At 35.1% G+C, this 17,834-nt stretch overlaps 4 protein-coding genes and 1 pseudogene across 5 annotated transcripts in view; 1 reads left to right on the plus strand and 4 right to left on the minus strand.

Annotated features, from left to right (window-relative positions):
- Window positions 1-6: 6 nt before the first annotated feature.
- Window positions 7-3,276, minus strand: LOC110418048 (pentatricopeptide repeat-containing protein At2g20540 pseudogene; annotated as a pseudogene). Its single transcript, XR_016351312.1, has 2 exons — window positions 989-3,276; window positions 7-881 (listed from the first exon to the last, which is right to left on the minus strand). The product of XR_016351312.1 is annotated as a pentatricopeptide repeat-containing protein At2g20540 pseudogene (transcript).
- A 791-nt stretch (window positions 3,277-4,067) lies between these two features.
- On the minus strand, window positions 4,068-6,718 carry LOC149527116 (putative pentatricopeptide repeat-containing protein At1g64310). Its single transcript, XM_089783783.1, has 2 exons — window positions 5,503-6,718; window positions 4,068-5,337 (listed from the first exon to the last, which is right to left on the minus strand). The coding sequence occupies exons 1-2, from the start codon at window positions 6,482-6,484 to the stop codon at window positions 4,814-4,816; spliced, it is 1,506 nt and encodes a 501-aa protein (XP_089639909.1). The 5' UTR covers window positions 6,485-6,718; the 3' UTR covers window positions 4,068-4,813.
- Window positions 6,719-7,129: 411 nt separating this feature from the next.
- LOC110417571 (cocosin 1-like) lies at window positions 7,130-10,045 on the minus strand. The gene is made up of 3 exons (XM_021429985.1): window positions 9,714-10,045; window positions 7,588-8,317; window positions 7,130-7,486 (listed from the first exon to the last, which is right to left on the minus strand). Exons 1-3 carry the CDS (start codon window positions 9,907-9,909, stop codon window positions 7,324-7,326), a joined length of 1,089 nt encoding a protein of 362 aa, XP_021285660.1. The 5' UTR covers window positions 9,910-10,045; the 3' UTR covers window positions 7,130-7,323.
- Window positions 10,046-16,259: 6,214 nt separating this feature from the next.
- On the minus strand, window positions 16,260-17,514 carry LOC110417657 (putative 3-hydroxyisobutyrate dehydrogenase-like 2, mitochondrial). The gene has a single exon (XM_021430110.2). The coding sequence runs from the start codon at window positions 17,422-17,424 to the stop codon at window positions 16,504-16,506; it is 921 nt and encodes a 306-aa protein (XP_021285785.1). The 5' UTR covers window positions 17,425-17,514; the 3' UTR covers window positions 16,260-16,503.
- A 216-nt stretch (window positions 17,515-17,730) lies between these two features.
- Window positions 17,731-17,834, plus strand: part of LOC110418049 (putative receptor-like protein kinase At1g80640) — a 2,035-nt gene continuing 1,931 nt past the window's right edge. Inside the window, exon 1 of the mRNA XM_021430665.2 lies at window positions 17,731-17,793. Coding sequence (XP_021286340.1) covers window positions 17,731-17,793 — 63 coding nt within the window. The remainder of the gene's footprint in view (window positions 17,794-17,834) is intronic.

Raw genomic sequence — 17,834 nt, forward strand, 5'->3', positions numbered from 1 at the left:
TGATAATCGGTGCTATGAACTAATGTCATTGTATAATCCCAACCGTGATTAAAGTCCCCCTCACAGTTTCTTTCTTTCATGCATTTATGCCGGGTTTTTCTTATGCAGGATAAGCTTACTGAAGACATGGAAGGTTTCATGGACAAAGGTCAAGAAAAATGGTTCCAACGTGGAAAGTTGCACGTGTACCTACACCAGTGTTCAAGCTGAGGAATCACATTGACTTGAACTTATGGAATACACATTTATGTAACAAGTCTGATCCAAACAGATCACTCTAACTTTTACTTAAAGAACACTGGTTCAAAAGAGAAATAGGTTCGAAATTTGACATTGTCATGTTTGTAAATGTTTTATACCAAAATATTCATTCTAATGCGCTGATGGGGAAGGGCTCTTATTCACACTTTTAGCCTTTTCTTTTGACTTTCATTTTGTACGACTCTCACTTCTTAATTTGATAGACTCCTTACAAGAAACAAATAAAATGTACCCAAAAAAGTCCCCAACTTGCTCAATATTTTAGTAGGATCATCAAACGGTGGAGGCATTTTTCCCAAGCAGTGAAAGAAAGCAGAGGGTGGTGATCCTGATTACTTGACATTAACAAACGTACAGAGCATAGTTTTAATAGGCAAACATGAAATATCTCGCTCATAACAATGTAGATCACCAGCTTGCCTCTGATGAACTTAATATGCTGAAACTCGAGAGATAAATAATTTCTGAAAGACCAAACTTCAGCAAGATAAGGATGGCGGATGAGACTTGGGTTAGGATCTGGGTTCTAAGAATTTTGTTGTGATAGCCCGCTGACAGCAAACCGCAGTTAAACTTTCCAGATATTAAATTTTGACTTTTGCTTGTGCCTTAGAAGAACACTGCAAGAAATGAAAATAATTGAAACTTGTGAGCTATGCTACTTTCAGATCAGCGTAACAAGTGAAAAACACAACAGAAGGAACTTGTCTGGAATTAAAGCACTTGCCATAAAACCATCCGGTCGATGCAGTCAAGCTTTTGAAACTCTACTATCTGCAATCGTCCACAAAACGATCACATTCCAACTCCAGATTTGCAGCAGCTTCGAGCAGTCAAACTTTTAAGCTTTTATTTCAAACTTGCTTTCCCAAGAGTTCTACAGGTGCAGGCCACAGAAAGAGTTCAAAACCCTCTTTAAGTCTCGCAATCTTGAAGCTGTTCCTATTACCAATAGTCCCCACAAAAACAAAGCACCATCTCTGAAGTGATATAAACGATTCACATCTCTCACAACTATTTCTCATCCATAGATTTTAGATATGAACTTGATAACCGTGTGATAGTCCCCACAGATTTGCAGGTTTTTAGTTACATGAAGAGCTATTTGAGGAATGTGTTCAGTAGTCCAAAACCAATTGCCAGCTTTTCACTGTGAGGTTATGCTGTTTCTCTTCTTTACTAATGTCATGCAACACAAAACTGGCATTAGATACATAACCAGCTGCTTTGATTTTTTCCAGCAATGCTTCCAACAGGCTATATATTTCCTTCGCCTGAGGGTGAGATGCATCTCCACCAAGGAACAAGTGTGCTTTTCCATTAATCTCAGTCCAACTGCATCCAGGGTTCTTCTTAACGCCTTGACATTTTAAATGAGCCCTCAATTTATCCGCCTCCTTCCACATGCCAGCTTCAGCATACAAATTTGAAAGCATAACATAGTTACCACTGTTTTCTGGTTCTAAAACAAACAGCTCCTTTGCTGCCATCTCAGCAATCTCTAAATTTTTACTCTTCTGACAAGCAGCTAACAATGCACCCCAAATGCTTGGTCCCAGCTGCGTTGGAATTTTATTAATAAACTCCATAGCTTCTACCAATCGCCCAGCACGACCAAAAAGATCTACAACACAAGCATAATGCTCAAGTCTCGGTTCCACAGAGTACACTGTTTGCATAGAATTAAAGTACTTCAACCCAAACTCAACAAGACCAGAATGACTACACCCAGACAACAACCCTGTGAATGTGATCGCATCAGGGTGTACCCCAGCTCTAATCATGTTATCAAAAGTTGACACACATTCCATGCCGCGACCATGAGATGCATAAGCAGAAATCATGGCATTCCAAGCACACAAATTCTTTTCATTTTCCCGAATTCTATCAAAACAACAACGAGCATCAACAAGGCTACCACATGCCGCATACATTGCAATAAGTGCATTCTGCACTGAAGGATTTGACTCCAAACCAATCCTATTAACATATTCATTAATCCGTCTCCCGCGTTCAAGAGCAGCTGAATGTGCACAAGCAGGCAAAACACTCATTATTGTTACCCAATTGGGCTTAACCTCAGATTCTTCTTTCATCATCTCATCAAACAAACTCAATGCCTCCTTAGCCAACCCGTTTTGCGTGTAACCCGAAATCATAACTGTCCAAGAAACTACATTCCTACGCGGCATTCTCCCAAACAAGCCCTCAGCTACTCCAATCTCCCCTTCTTTCATATAACCCGCAATCAAAGCGTTCCAAGAGGACACCGCTCTCACAGTCATAAGATCAAACACCTTTTTGGCATCCCGTATTTCACCTATTTTTACATAAAAATCAATCAAAGAAGTGCCAACATATATATCAAGCTCCATCCCAAATCTCAAACTTTGTCCATGAACACATTTACCCATCCAGCCATTCAATACATTGGCGCATGATTTAAGCACAAAGGGAAACGTAAAATTATCACCCTTAAGCCCTAAATAATGCATTTTACAATAAATATCTACAGTTTTTAAAGGATACCCACAATTTGTATAAGCTCTAATAATTGAATTATATAACAAAGAAGTTGGGCTTTTGATTTTATTGAATATTGTTACAGCTGATTCAAGATCACCCGAACTTGCATACATAGCAACCATTTTGGCACCAAGAAAAGCATTGGGTTGGAGCCCATGAAGGGTCATGTGGGAATGGATTTGTTGGCCTAATTTTAAGTAGTTTCGAGCAGTTAAGAATTGGAAAAGGGGTGCATAGGATGAATGGTGAGGTGCGTTTTGGTTTGATATGGGTTGTAAGAGAGTTTGCAAGGTTGATGTGTACGGAAAGGGCTTTGGAATTGTGCATTTTGGTTGTGAAAAATCAATGTGGGATTGAATTAGAGGTAAAAGAGTTTCAGGTTGTGGTGGTTTGGGAAGTACTGTCGTTGATGAAGAGAGTCCGCCGCGAAGCATTGGAAGGGAAGGGTGCTTAGGAAGGTAACGTTTTCAGGGGACTGCTTACGTTCGATTACAAAATATTTCTTTTATTTTGTTTAGTTTGTTATTTGTTAAGATTTGATTATAAAGTAAAAACAAATGTGTTACGTTTAAAAATAAACAGTATTAAAGATAAATAATTCAATATCTTAAAGAAAATAACAAGATTTTCATTGATAACAAAAGGTATGATTTCTACTTTTCTATGAAATATTTATGGTTGAATCAATATTGCCTTTTTAAATATTGGCTCATATTTTAAAATAACAGATATGCTTTTCATTTTTTTCTCAAATACAACTTTAAAAAATAAAAAAATTAAAATCAACTTTAACCCGAAAAAATGCCTCTTAAGTGTAATGTTTATATAACCAACGCACATCCATCTCTTAGTAATGTAAGATTCATAACATTTTATCTCATTTAATTGTGTAAAATTTTTATTGTACTGAGTCTTTACACGTGGAGAAGAGTGACTCTTCAATTAATTTAAGTTTATCTCGATCTTTATATCTCTCATAAAAATCCACATTAATAACGATACGACTACTTTAATACTAAATGTCACAGATCAAAATTTAAGTTGTGATCTTAAATTCTAAAAATAAAATTTGAACTTAAACCTAACTTTATGCAATTTTAAACTATGAAAAGATTAAAAATTCAGATTTAACTTTGTGCAACCTTAAAACTTAAACTCTGAAAATAAAGGTTAAATAAACTTATAAATTAGTACCCACATTCTCAATCCAAAAAAATATATCTATAAGGGATAAAATATTTATATTTATATATTTAAAACTCGCTTCATTTCTGATTGACTCATTTCTGATTGACGTGAAATCTATAACATATACACACTAAATAGTATTAATCAAATATTGAGATGCATTTTTTTTTGTTGAAAAGTCTAATGACTCTTGCCGGTATACATGCTGATTATTGCATTACAAGAGAATTGGGTAGCTTAGTTCAGCTTAGAAAAATCAGAATAATCGATGTAACTGGCGAGAATATTGGTGAAGTCTTTGCCTCCATGGGCGAGATGCAGGGCCGTCTATATTTGTCTATAATGGGCAAATATGTTCACTCCCAACTAGTTATTGTCCTTTCATAGCACTGTTAGGAAACTGCGCGTAGACGGGCTCCTACAAAAGCTACCACAGTGGCTTGGCTCGATGAAAATGCTACCCAAAATCAAACCAAGTTTCTGTTACCTGTTTGAGAACCCAATGTTGGTGCTTCATCTACTACTTAATTTGACGATGTTAAACTTGTGCCAGACTTATGTTGCAAAGCAGTTAGGGAAAGATTTTTTGTAGGGTTGGCTGGTTTCCCAAGCTTGAAATTTCTTCAGATTGCTTCCGATGTTTTGGGGGAATGGACAGAGATTGAAAAGGGAGCACTACCAAGTTTGAACTGCCTCCATTTTCGTTGCTGTTCAAAACTGAGTATGCTCCATGAAAGACTGTAGTTTGTAACCGGATTGAAGCATTTATATTTGCTGCGTGATGATCACATGAAAGACTGAAACCTGATAATAAGAGATTTGACAAGTCATTTAATACTTAACCGCTTCCACTTCCAATCCAACTAAGCCCTGGTACTTTTCTTACTCCCCGCTCTGCTATGTCATCTCTTAACTTCTGCACATCATCCCACCTCCCATCACCAGCATAGATGTTAGAAAGCATAACTCTATAAGCAGCTTTTTTTGGTTCATTTGCCAATAGTTGCTGGGATACAACTTCTGCCAACTCAGAATTTCCATGACCATTGCAGCATGATAGCATCGCTCCCCATATGCTAGAGTCCACCGGCTTTGGCAAGCACATGATAAAATTGTATGCCTTTTCCAACTCTCCAGCCATTCCAAGAAGCTTCACCATGTGAACATAATGCTCTGTTCTAGGTTGGATGAAAAACTCATATTTCATCCTCCTGAAAATTTCCCAACCATCGTTGAGAAGGCCAACATGGCAACAAGCAGTAAGAAGGGCAGAGAAGGTTGAATCATCAGGTTTTAGTCCAACCAGTAGCATCTCATCAAACATCTTGAATGCTTGGTAAGCCATTCCATTCAATCCAAGACCTGAAATAAGACAATTGTAAGATATTGTACTTCTTTCCGGCATAATCTCAAACACACTGATCCCCAAGCACATAAATCCACACTTAAAATACATGTCTATCAGAGCAGAAGAAACCATGACATTTGATTCAAATCCATGTCGAACAATATAACCATGTATCTCACTTCCAAACCGTGCATTTGTTGATCGAGCAGCGGCCTCCAACACAGCAGAGATTAGAATGGGATCTGCTTTCTTACCCATCTCCATGTTCAGTTTCCAAAAGTAGAGCAATGCCTTACCATATTCCCCGCACTGAGAATATCCAGTTATCAGAGAAGACCATGCAACTAAATCAGGCTGAAGCAAACTACTAAACACAATGTTTGCCGAATCCATGCACTTAAACCTTGAATACATGCTTACAAGTGAACTTCCCACATGAACAGTACGATCAAACCCGCTTTTCAAACAAAAACCATGAAGTCCTTGACCAACACTCAACAAGTCGGGGGAATCTACTAACCCTGATATCAGCCCTACCAAAGTATACCCATCTGGCTGTTGCCCCATATTTCTCATCCAACTAAACAATTCTAACCCTTTATTACAAAGGCCACAATGCCCATATCCCGAAACCATAGAATTCCACAAAGCCAAATCCTTCTCAGGCATCCTATAAAAAACCTTGCCTGCTTCATCAACCAGGTACAGTTTTGAATACCCAGTCACAAGAGCACTGCCACAGATGAAATCCAATCCTAACCCGGAAACAATCACTCTTGTATGAACAAGTCTCATCACATCCAAATCAAAGTTCTCACAGCAAGCTCGTACGACACACGCGTACGTGAAGTTATCGGGTTTCGTTTCCGTTCCCAGCATCCTTTCGAACAATGACAAGGCATCGTTGAACTTGAGGGCTCGTGCATAAGCTCGAATGATGGAATTCCAAAGGAAAACGCTTCTTTCAGGTGTTTCATCGAACAGGCTGTGGGCGGAGCAAAGATCATCGTTGAGCGCGTAGAATCTGACGAGCTTGGTGGCGAAAAATGGGTCAAGGGAGAGGCGTGTTTTGGCGATTAAAGCGTGGATTTGTTTGGTTTTAAGAATTGTCTGATGAGGCTTTGAGAGCTCTGATAGAAGTGAGTGAATTTGAAAGAGCATTTCAATTTGACACTGGGCTGTAAAATACTTCACGCTTAACCATCATCTGCGTATAACTAAATTCCTCCAAGATGTTTCTTCTCGTAGGAATGCTGTCGTGTTGACTTCTATCACAGAAAGAAACATGGTTCCGTATGCCCTCTAATACAAGCAAAGTTTTATACGTCTACCATTAAATGTTATTATATGTTTTATCGTTTAAATTATAATATAACATTTCAAAGTAATAAAGTTAACCTAAATAAGGTAATTAAATATAGTGTTGATGTCAATTAATAAATAATATTTTTATATTTTAACATAAAAAATAAAATTAAACATAAAAATTACATAACATTTAACATAAAATGGATGAAGTCTACTTTCATCACTTTATTAGTACTTATGATAAAATCCAATTAATAAAATAAATTACATTACAAATGGGATCCTCGTATTGTACTCCTCATAACATTAATGAATATCCATAATAAATATAAAATCGTTCATAACTTTAGATAAGAATACTGATCAGGACCCCACATTGTTTCTCTATTAAAATAGAGATATTAACTGCTCGCTTCCGAAGCCACTGCATTGTCGGACAAAAGACAGTGCACAAAGCACATCCATAGCTTTCTTCGTCGGCTTTAAGCCTGGTCCAAGTTTGTGTTGAAAAATAGAGTATTTTATAAAGTTCAAATATCTTACATTATTAAAATATTTAAAAAGTGAAAACTTTATATATAAAAACACTCCATGAGTTTATTATAAATAAAAAAAAATAAAATGAATTCGCACGTACACAAACAAAAAAAAAGACAATGCACAAAGTACATCCATAGCTTTCTTCGTCGGCTTTAAGCCTGGTCCAAGTTCGTTGGAGGGACAATGATTGTGCCAGTTTCCATCATCTGCCGGAAATGTTGATTAAGCTCCGGAGTCAGATTAAGGCTGACTTGCAGAATTGAGGGAATTGTATTCAGAACCGAATTTTTACTGGCTAATTCACCGGTGGCAGGTCTGCAAACAAATTACAGAAGAGTTATATATATTTATATCAAGAGCAGAAGTAATTTATGTTAATTGTTGGAAGAAAGATTAGGAAGAGAATAATTGCTTACCGTGGAGATGTTACAATAGAGACCAACTCCATTCCTTCTCCATTCGCTGAGAAGGTGACCATGAAAAAACTTGGCACAACAAATATTTGGCCAGTCTCAACTATGGTGTTCAAACAAAGCTTGCCTTGAAGACCGACAATTTGTACTTGACCACTTCCTTTTGCAACGTAGAATACTTGTGCATCAGATGCATAGGCCGGTGCTCGAGTGGCATTGGGTTCAAGTACCAAGCGAGTTACATTTAGCCCGACTTCTCCAAGAAAAGGAAATTTAGTTCCTGTCAGCGTGGTGGATTTGCCTCCATTCTTGACTTGAACATCAGGAGATGCACTATCAATGTTCTGGGTCCAAATGTTTACGAGGTCCTCGGAAGGCTTCGGGATGCCTTCTGCTTCTTCTTGGCCAAGCTTCTTGAAAAAAACGCTCTGTTGGCTATCGGCAAGCTTTTGTGCTTTTTCCACATTGATATGGTAAGTTCTTGCTATGAATTCAGGAGAGAAAGCTGCCAAGTGACCCTGAGGTCCTGCTAACAAGAAGTAGGTAATTTCACCAGGAACGTAGGCCCTAGTAGTATCACCCAGGAACACTATAACCACATCGGAATTTCCATAATTATACCACCATGAAACTGATCCGAGTGGAACTGGTATTATGTCCCCTTTCTTAAGGCCTATGAAAGCCATCTTATCCTTTGGGTCGGCCGCTAATTTCAGTCCAACTCCACAATTACCTAAGAAAAATAAGATCATCAAAGTTTCTGTAAGATCTCCTGCTGAATTATTATATATGCAATAATGAAGGTAGGGGACGTGGGAGGAAATAAACAAAAAATAATACTATTTGATCCTATACTTTTGTCTTTATTGCGTGTGTATATATATATATATATATATATGTATATATTTGATGTGATAAAATTTTATTCAATTTACGGCAAGTCAATTATTTATACGTATAATGCTTAAAATTAAATCAATAAATTTTTGCCACATCATGAGGACAAATATAAAGACAAAAGTGTATGGTCAAGAAGTATTTTCATGAAAGTTTGTTCACTCCTTTTTCTTTATGGAAAATGCTTATATATTGACAAGAGACCAAAAATTTATCAGTTCAATTTTAAGCATTACACTTTTGAATAAAATTTTTTAAAAAAATATTTATTTATTCATCCATTATCCGTAACTCTTTTAACTTGTTCGACAGAAAACTTGTGGAGGTATGAAAGGATTGGTGTGGGCAAGAGAGCTGAATTGGTAGATCTGCCCTTTTCATAACCTTATCAGGGGAAAAAATGTTAAAAGAGAAAATCTCTCTCCGCCTTGTTAGTGGGCAAATATTACTATAAGAGGAGGGATTCATAGGAATCCATTTATATCGGTGTAAAATTTATTGAGTTTTACTCCGTTTCACATATAGTTTTATACAACTTTTATTTCATTAATCCAATCATTAATTTTCATACTCTATATATGTATAAATTGAGCATATAAATTTTTAAATTAATTAAAAATGGTTATACACTTTTTTACTATAAAAGTTTTTAATGGTTATATGTATATTATAGTATAAGATATTCTTGATTGATGTGATATAGATTTCAGATTGACTTAAAAACTTGCATACATGATAAGCATTAAGATATTGTTAAATCTAAAGGTTGGTTTCTTAAAATATTATCCTCACAAAAAAATATAAAATGGTGTAATGTTACATCGGTATAACTTAAATTATTTTCTTAAGTCATAAAATTTTTTATTAAAGTTCCAAAATCAGGACAATTGAATGAAAAGAAAACACATCCCATAACATAACAAATCATATTAATTTATTGAAAGAGTTTCCGCAACTTGAAAGATATTTGCAATGATCAAACACCCATTGGATGAGCATTGTCTGATTTGACAAATGAAAACGATTCTTTCTAATCAAATTGACTCACAAGATATCTCTGGTACTGCAAATTTAACAGTATACAACCCAACCTAATTAGAATCGAAAGGGAGAGACTGATGTGATCGTAATATAGAAGATAATATGAGAATGGAAAAACAAAGAAACTAAACAAATTTTTAATTCATAGATCAACTCTTTGGGCAACAAAAGAAAAAACAGGCTTGACATACCTTCAAGAACATAACCGACTTTGGAGCAATCCGAATAATGGGGAAGAGCGAAACCCCGAGGCTTCAAAACAAGCTTACCGGCAGCAACTTGGGCCTCTCGGAGCATCGGAGAGTCAGCACTTGCCCAGTTGTAGTATCCACCGCCTTCTCCCTCAGCAAATGTTCGGGGAAACTTGGGAGATAAGTCCACGTTCATAGCTTTTTGCGCTTGCTTATTAATTCTGCAGAGTAACACAATATGTATCAAATACCCAGAAAAGAGATAAAACTGTATGCTCTCCTTAACTGACAATTTATATGTTCAGTTTTTATCTGGTTACAGATTCTGGGACTGGGAGGGCTCAACTTGTATATATAGAGAAATTAGCTGCGAATGCCAACTTGGGAAAAAAATAGTGCTCAAGAAGCACACGTTAACCTCATCAAAATAACTCGTTGAGTAAATGAGCATTACCTAAAGCTTATTTGCGTTTGACCTTGACCCGTTTTCATTACAAAAAGGGCCAATGATCCAAAAATATTTATTGGTAATACTACTATGACAAGAAATTTATGAAAAAGGAAATGAAAATTTGGAAAATTTACTAAGCAGGATGTTTTGATTACCATTTTACCCTTAATTATTTTTTTGTCAATTTAAAGAAAGAGAAGAGAAAAAAAGGGTGTCAATAGCCTTCGGTGACTTCTTTTGCAGTGCTTGCTCATCTCAGGAAGTTTGCTGATGCCAGTTTTTGATAAAAGAAAGAAAAAAGGATAGAAAAAAAAGAGAAAAATAATAAAAAATATATATTTATATATATAAAAAAGAAGAGAAGAGTGAAAAAGAGGAAAAGGCCAAAAGTAAATAGAAAATATTCTTTTAATATTTAAGGTCCTTTCATTATTGAGCTGAACGCTTGCAGCGTCGTTGGCTGCACCTTCTGCCTGTATGCGCTGGGTTTGAGTCCTTTTTTTCTGTCTAACCTCCGGTTCCTTTAACTTGTGGGAACCTGGGGTGATTTTGCTGATTCTGCTTTTTGGCAGGATAAGCAGAGAATGCCCTAGAGCCTGGACGTGATCCACCCTCTCCGGGTGCTGTTGTCCCCTGTTTGTTGCCAAACACTCTTTTGGCTCGTTTGGTATGTCAAATAGTTAAGCCATTCTTCTTTTATTTTTTTGTTTGGTTGGATTTCGAGGTAATATTGGTTCAGCCATTCCCCACCTTTCCGTTAACGATTACGAAATGGAGTCCAAAATTTATTGAACAAAAATTTTTTTATTTATTGAAAATAATTATAACTTATAAATAGAAAATAAAAATTATATTAATAATTTAATAATAAATTATTAATGTTTAAGATTTTAATGAAAATAGAAATTGAAAGATTAAAAAATACAAATACAAATAAAAAATCATATTAATAATTTAGTAATAAATTATTAACATTTTAAAAATTTAATGACAATAAAATTAAAAGATTAAAAAGAAAAAATATTATTAAATTATAATAATGACTAATTTTATCTAATTTACTAAATTATAACAAAAAATAATTTTGTTATTTTATCATTTATTTTTCAACTATTTCAAAATAAATTTCATCCATCAAACATTAAAATGAATTATAATAATAATTTTATCATATTTTATTTTATAAATCAAATTGTATAATAATAATTATTTTTTATAAAATAATTATTTTATTCTATTTTACTTTTTTCTATTCTATTTCTCCAACCAAGCGTTCCTTCTCCAAGGTGCAAGTGACTCGCCGTTTTTGAATGGTTGTTGATTTCGTGTAAAGTTGTCAAAAAGGAATATTGCAACTGATATTTTGCAAATTGTACTGGTTTTGCCCGAGCCGGTTGCTTGTCATATCATAGGGAGTCTTCGGCAACAATAGCCTTGGGCTTTCAATGGCATTGACCAAATAGCCGAGGTTAAGAAAATCATCTTGAAAAAATAGCCTTCGATGGCGTCTATAGCAACAAACTTTAAATACATCAGCAACTAATGATGATCATGTCACAAATAAAATAAGCATTCGCTTCGTTTTGATTTTAAAATTTTAAAACTTGAATTAATTAAATTTTTATAAAAATAATTAAAATTAATCAAATTATATTTTAAATAAAAAATAATCAAAATCAATATATTTTAATCAGATTCAAATTATTAATAATATTTATATATAAATAATATATTTAAAAAATACTTAATATTTCAATAGAATTTCACTAATAAAGTTTAAATATTTTTTTGGGTTTAGGGTTTAGGGTTTAGGGTTTAGATTTTTTTGTTCAATGATATATATATTATTAATTATCAATTTTTCAATCAATTTGATTGTAAATTTTAAATACTAAAAATCTACCGGTGTAATGAAAATATCACCATATTGAAAAAATTAAATCGAATTAATCAAATTTAATTAATTTAAATCAATTATTTTAATTTACATCAATTAATACTCACCCCTAATATCGGATTTAGTTTTTACCTTTTTTTTTTCTCTTTCTTTGTTCTTTCTCAATTTCTTCCCCTTCTTTCTTTTTCTTTCCTCCCTTCTGGCCACTAATGCCACACCAACTTTTCCCCCCTTTCCTCTCTCTTTACGCAACTGAACTTTGAAAAACGTAATTGAAAAGCATAAGGACAAAAAGGTCATTGTAGTTTCCATATTAGAAAATGATCGAAGTTCCATTTTCCTCCTCAATAAATTCTTTTTGCCATAGTAATAATCCATAAATATTTTTAATTCATTGGCCTTTTCAACAATGCCCTGAAGAAAAAGTTAGCCGACTTCTAAATGTAGTGTTCAAGAGATTCACGACCTGTTGTCTCCGTACCACACCTTTTGCACATGACAACATCTCAATATCTGACAACGTTAGTACAAAGAGTCTTGCTTTGTTTTATTTTTTTTAAATATAGATATATTTTTTGGCCTCTATTCAAACTGTCATAAATACAAAACCGCATACCTAGGCATTCCTAGTTCCAAAATGTCAAAGGGAAAAGAGCCTTATCTGTTTGGTAATAATGAAGCCTACCACGTGGATTTTGTCAACCAATGTCAATTGATTTCCAATGCCAAAAATTGCTGTCATTACGTTGCAATATTCTAAAAGATAATGATTTTATAGCACATGCTTCTCGGATTTTGTAAGAGAGGAAAATAAATTGAATCCTCGATAGAGGTCAACAACCAGGGAAATAATAAAAAATTATATTCAACGAAATTGAGAATTTCAAATTAATGAATTATTAGATATCTCAGCAAGAATTTAAGATTCTTACAAACAAGTTTTGTATGGGATTAATCCTATCTTATTACTAGGAATTTTCAAATAAAAAATTTATTTTTTCTTATATAATTTAATATCTAATTAACGATACAATTGACAAGTAATTATCATATTCTTTTATGAATGATGTGATAATGATTCTATCACTACACAATTTAAAATTTACTTAATATATTATGTTTTGTTGGTATTCTTTTAAATAAAATAATTAAATATATTAATCAAATAAAATTTAATTAATGTATAAGATTAAGGTGGTTTAATAAATTATCCCTTCTAAACGAGGTTTCGATGTTCTAATAAAATTATATAATGATTTGAAAATGAAAAATCAGTAGAGCATGGGTCGTCTTCTTCGAGGCTTGCCAAGATACGCCTGGCTTTCATCGCAAGTGATGGGATACCTTATCTGCACTTATTTCTTTCTGAATTTCTCATTATTAATCTAAAAATTAATTCAATAATTATCCTTATTTTTTTAACGAAATTACAAAGAAAACTAGTGAAGATACGAAAATGGCCGATTTTGATTAGAGATGGTTAAAAAAAAAAAACACTTGTTCTCGACGGATTCCATTAAGTTATGAAAGGATGAATTATTTGGTTGAAAAACAAGGATCAAAATGAATCGAGTCAACTCGAGTCAACATGTAATTAATTAATTAATTAGTATATGATTTGATTTCTTTTTTTTTAATTATAAAAAAAAAAACTCTATCGACATTCTTTACCATGTGTGGGATACATGATCTTTTCTAATCTCGTTGCTCATCTCGAAAGGCGTCGCCATCTCGAGCACCAGCAGCACGCCAAGGAACATGGGCATCACTGGATAAGGATGGTCCTTCTTGGTTTCGTGGTGACAACTAGATTTGCTTTTGGGTTGTAATTTCTGGACAATGTAGACAGGAAGATATTGTATTGATCAATGCCTTGCAACATTTAAGTGAAAAAATATAATACAATATTGAGTGTGAACAAATTATATTAAATTTGACCAATCATTCATTTTACTTTTTCTACGTTCTTTACCATACTAGAAATGTTAAACAATATTTTTGAATTTCAAATATCACTCTCAACTTTATAATCATAAAGTTTTAAATATATGAGTTTTATAATGACATAAAAATAAAATTGATAGAATTTTGAGTGTTATATATGTATTTAAAATCAATCTCTACACTTACCTTAAATTAGAATTTATATTCATATAAAAGGAAAGATTTTAAATTCATAGCCAAAAATTGAAAAATTTTAAGTTGTGGCGAAAAAAAAAAGGAAGAAAATGATGATTTTTGTTCATTTTTTTATTAAAATATGTGAATTTTAACTTTCGCATGTAAGGAAAACGACCCTTTGGTTATGCAGCGCCACTGCAGATTTGAGGACAAGAGTCTTGTTTGGCTATGCCTTTAGGTTTTGGCCTTTATAATTAAAAACTTGTGATTCTTTCAAAGTTGTTATTTCAAGAGGTTCTTTTGTTTTGTTTTGGGGGAAGAAGAGTTCTTCTTCGCCAGGTACTTGGGCAGTACGATGTTGGTCTATGTTCACATGCCTGGGCCAATGAACCGACATGGCTGTCCTCACCGATGACATTAGCATTTAGCTCCACGTTTGAAACAGGCAAAATGAGGGCAGACTGCCGATTTCTTTTGCGAGTGTTTTGATATTGTAGGAGTATTCTCTAAAATTTAATTCATATTAAGCAACTAAATGGTTTGATTAAAGAGATAAATGGTATCCTAATTAAGCTTTGCTTCAGTTATAGTCAAAACCAGTGGCAAGATTGAGACTGGTGTCGAAGCACTAGAAAGCAGGAAGGAGGAGATCCTTGTTGGCTGGGCAGCACCTCCACATGGTTGGCTAACCTTAAATTCGGATGGCACTTTTAGAATATTACTAGGCATGGCAGCAGCAGGCGATTGCTTCGGGATTCTAGTGGCAACTGGTTTGGTGGTTTTCTGCAAGGCTTGGGAGTTGGGTTATTGTAAAATTGAACTCCATGTAGATAGCTAACTAGTGGTACAAGCCACCACTTTCCCCATAAGTCATCCACCTTTAAAATCCGATTTGATTAAAGCTATTCAATGATTATTTTAATATCAATAAAAAATCATAACACGACATATATTTAGAAAAAGAAATAGTGTAATCGATTGCTTGGCGAACAAAAACGTTGATATACAAGAGGAGCATACACTTTATGATGTCTTCCTGTAGATACTTGGAAGACTTTTTCATATTGAGAATTAATTTCCCTCTTTTAATTAGAATTTAATAAAATTTATTTTAAAAAAACAAAGATAAATGCTTGAATTACTGTAATTGTTTCATTGTAAGAATATGAAATTTATATTTTCTGAGATGTCAAATTCAAATGCTGGAAAATAAAAACGATTGAGTTAATAATACAAGGAGAGTTATTTATCTTTATCTAATGAATTAAGAGATGAATGCTCGTCTTTTATTTGATATATACATTATAACACCCTTGAGAACATGATATTTTATTTTATCGTGACGGGGTATCGTATATATTTGGACAAAAAATTAGGTTTTGATGAGTCTTGTTAGTTTGCCGGTGTCTGTCGATGAGCATGAAAAGTACTCTATAGAAAAGTGTAAAACCAGAAAACTGGAAGAAGAGAAAACTAACTTCTTATCGAATCAGAAATCTATTACACCTAGTTATACACAAGTTATGCTGTCATCAAAGAAGACAGATCCTACAAATCCTAATTACAAAATAATTAAATATAAAATTAAATATCTATTTACAATTAAACACGTGTATGTATTCAACAGGTCCAGCCTGTAGAGACCAACTCCAGTGGCCTTTTGGTGGTAAAATAAATAACAAAATCTCAGCCGGATTGGTCCTCCTCAGTTTTTCGGCCTTTTTGAAATCAGACCATTTAGGATCCGTTCTGAGTGGGCTATTCTTTCTAGGCCAGAGGCCCAAAGCTGCTGACCATTTAAAATGAACCCACATTTTACAGCCCACTTTTGGAATTTTCGAAATTAAAACAAAGAGAAGAATCAATCACGATGGAAATGAAAGAGGAACGCTAAACAGAGCTAGAATCAAACACTCACTTTGAGTAGGGATGATGGGAGTCCAGGGAAGGAGAAAGATTGCGAAATCATGGAATAAATCATTGAACTAAAAAAATACTAGTATTTACAAAAGAATACTCGTCTCAAACGATTGAATAACGTCTCACTATGATGTCAAATTAACAAATTTGGCAGCCCTTCTAAAATAGAAATGATTAAGCTAGTTTATCATTATTCCAAGTAACCAAGAGCCCTTTACGGATAGATATATAATGCAAGGGGAACTACATCGACAATTCCAATACCGAGATCTTTGAAATGCAAAGACATTAGCTTCGCTTCTTGCAAGTTTCAATGGAAAACGATATTAAGTTATTGATCATTGCAGTCTCGAAACAATGCTAAAGTCTATCCTGTTTTCAACAACCAATTGCATTCCAAGTCACTTGCCATTGATCCTCTCCACAACAGTTATGAGTCCCTGAGTACCAAGCTTCCCATCCCCATTAGCCACCATTGCCGAAAACATCTGTTTACCCAGAGCAGCCCCAGGCAAAACCACCACCTTCCCATCATCATCTTCATGCACAACATCCACACCCAACCCCATATCCTTCACCATATACTCTGCAAACCCACCTGGCTTAAAGTCTCTCCCAATCATTCTCCCTCCATATAACTCCATTGCCATTGACCCTGCGCCTCCTCCCGTAACCGCCTCCATATACTTCCTCAAATCCAACCCAGCTTTCTCCGCAAAAACAAACCCTTCACTTAACCCCATCAAATTAGCCCCCACGATTATTTGGTTCCCAATCTTACAACTCTGCCCACATCCTGCTTCCCCCATGTAAGTAACTCTTCCCATCAAATCAAACAAAGGCTTTAGCCACTCAACCACCGAACTTTCCCCTCCAGCAAAAATAGCCAACTTCCCTTCTCTAGCTCCGATATCACCCCCGGAGACCGGAGCATCAATCGACCAGCAACCCTTTTTACGAGCTGAAGCGTAGATCTCACGTGCCAGTGATGGGCTGCTGCTGGTGTGGTCTACAAGGACGGCACCAGGATTAAGGGTTGAAAGAACACCGTTGGTTTCTAAGACAATTTGCTTGACATCTTGTGGGTTGCCAACCATGGTGAAAACGACGTCGCATCGACGGGCGAGTTCTTGTGGAGAATCGGTGATATGGGCACCTTGGGATTGGAGAGACGAAGCTTTTGATGGTGTGCGAGCGTAGATGGTGAGGGAATAGCCGGCGGAGAGGAGGTGAGAAGCCATGGCTGCACCCATTATGCCTATCCCGATCCAGCCGATGCGGGTTTCGGCGGGGGAGATGGGTTTTGGATAGGGAGTTTCCATGGAGATTGGCGAGAGATGGAGCCGGTTGTTGTATATGTGAAAAGAGGTAGTGACTACTGACTGATGACAGTAGCCGAGGAAAGAAATTCAGGAGATTTTTTGGCTTGGTAATTCCAACACTAGCTCGCACGTGCAAAGTAATTGCACGTTTCAGTTGGGCAAAATGGTAACACGGGCAAAATGGCGTCATTTATCAAATGATCCGCTGTGTGCCTTGTGCATTTATTGCGTGAATGTCAATTTACTAATGCTATTTGGCTACGCTAATTACCTCAAGGACTTCATGGCTTTTTTTATGAATCGAGAATGGCTAATGGCTTCGCTTTCAATCCCTCTCGGCATAAACTAGTGATTAACGATGTCCCCGGGGTAATTATCTTTGGTATTACTTACTGGTACATATTGAAATG

The sequence above is a fragment of the Theobroma umbraticum genome, unplaced genomic scaffold, assembly GCF_002168275.2.
Source record: "Theobroma umbraticum cultivar Fairchild unplaced genomic scaffold, ASM216827v3 scaffold_50.0, whole genome shotgun sequence".
Lineage (NCBI taxonomy): Eukaryota > Viridiplantae > Streptophyta > Magnoliopsida > Malvales > Malvaceae > Theobroma > Theobroma umbraticum.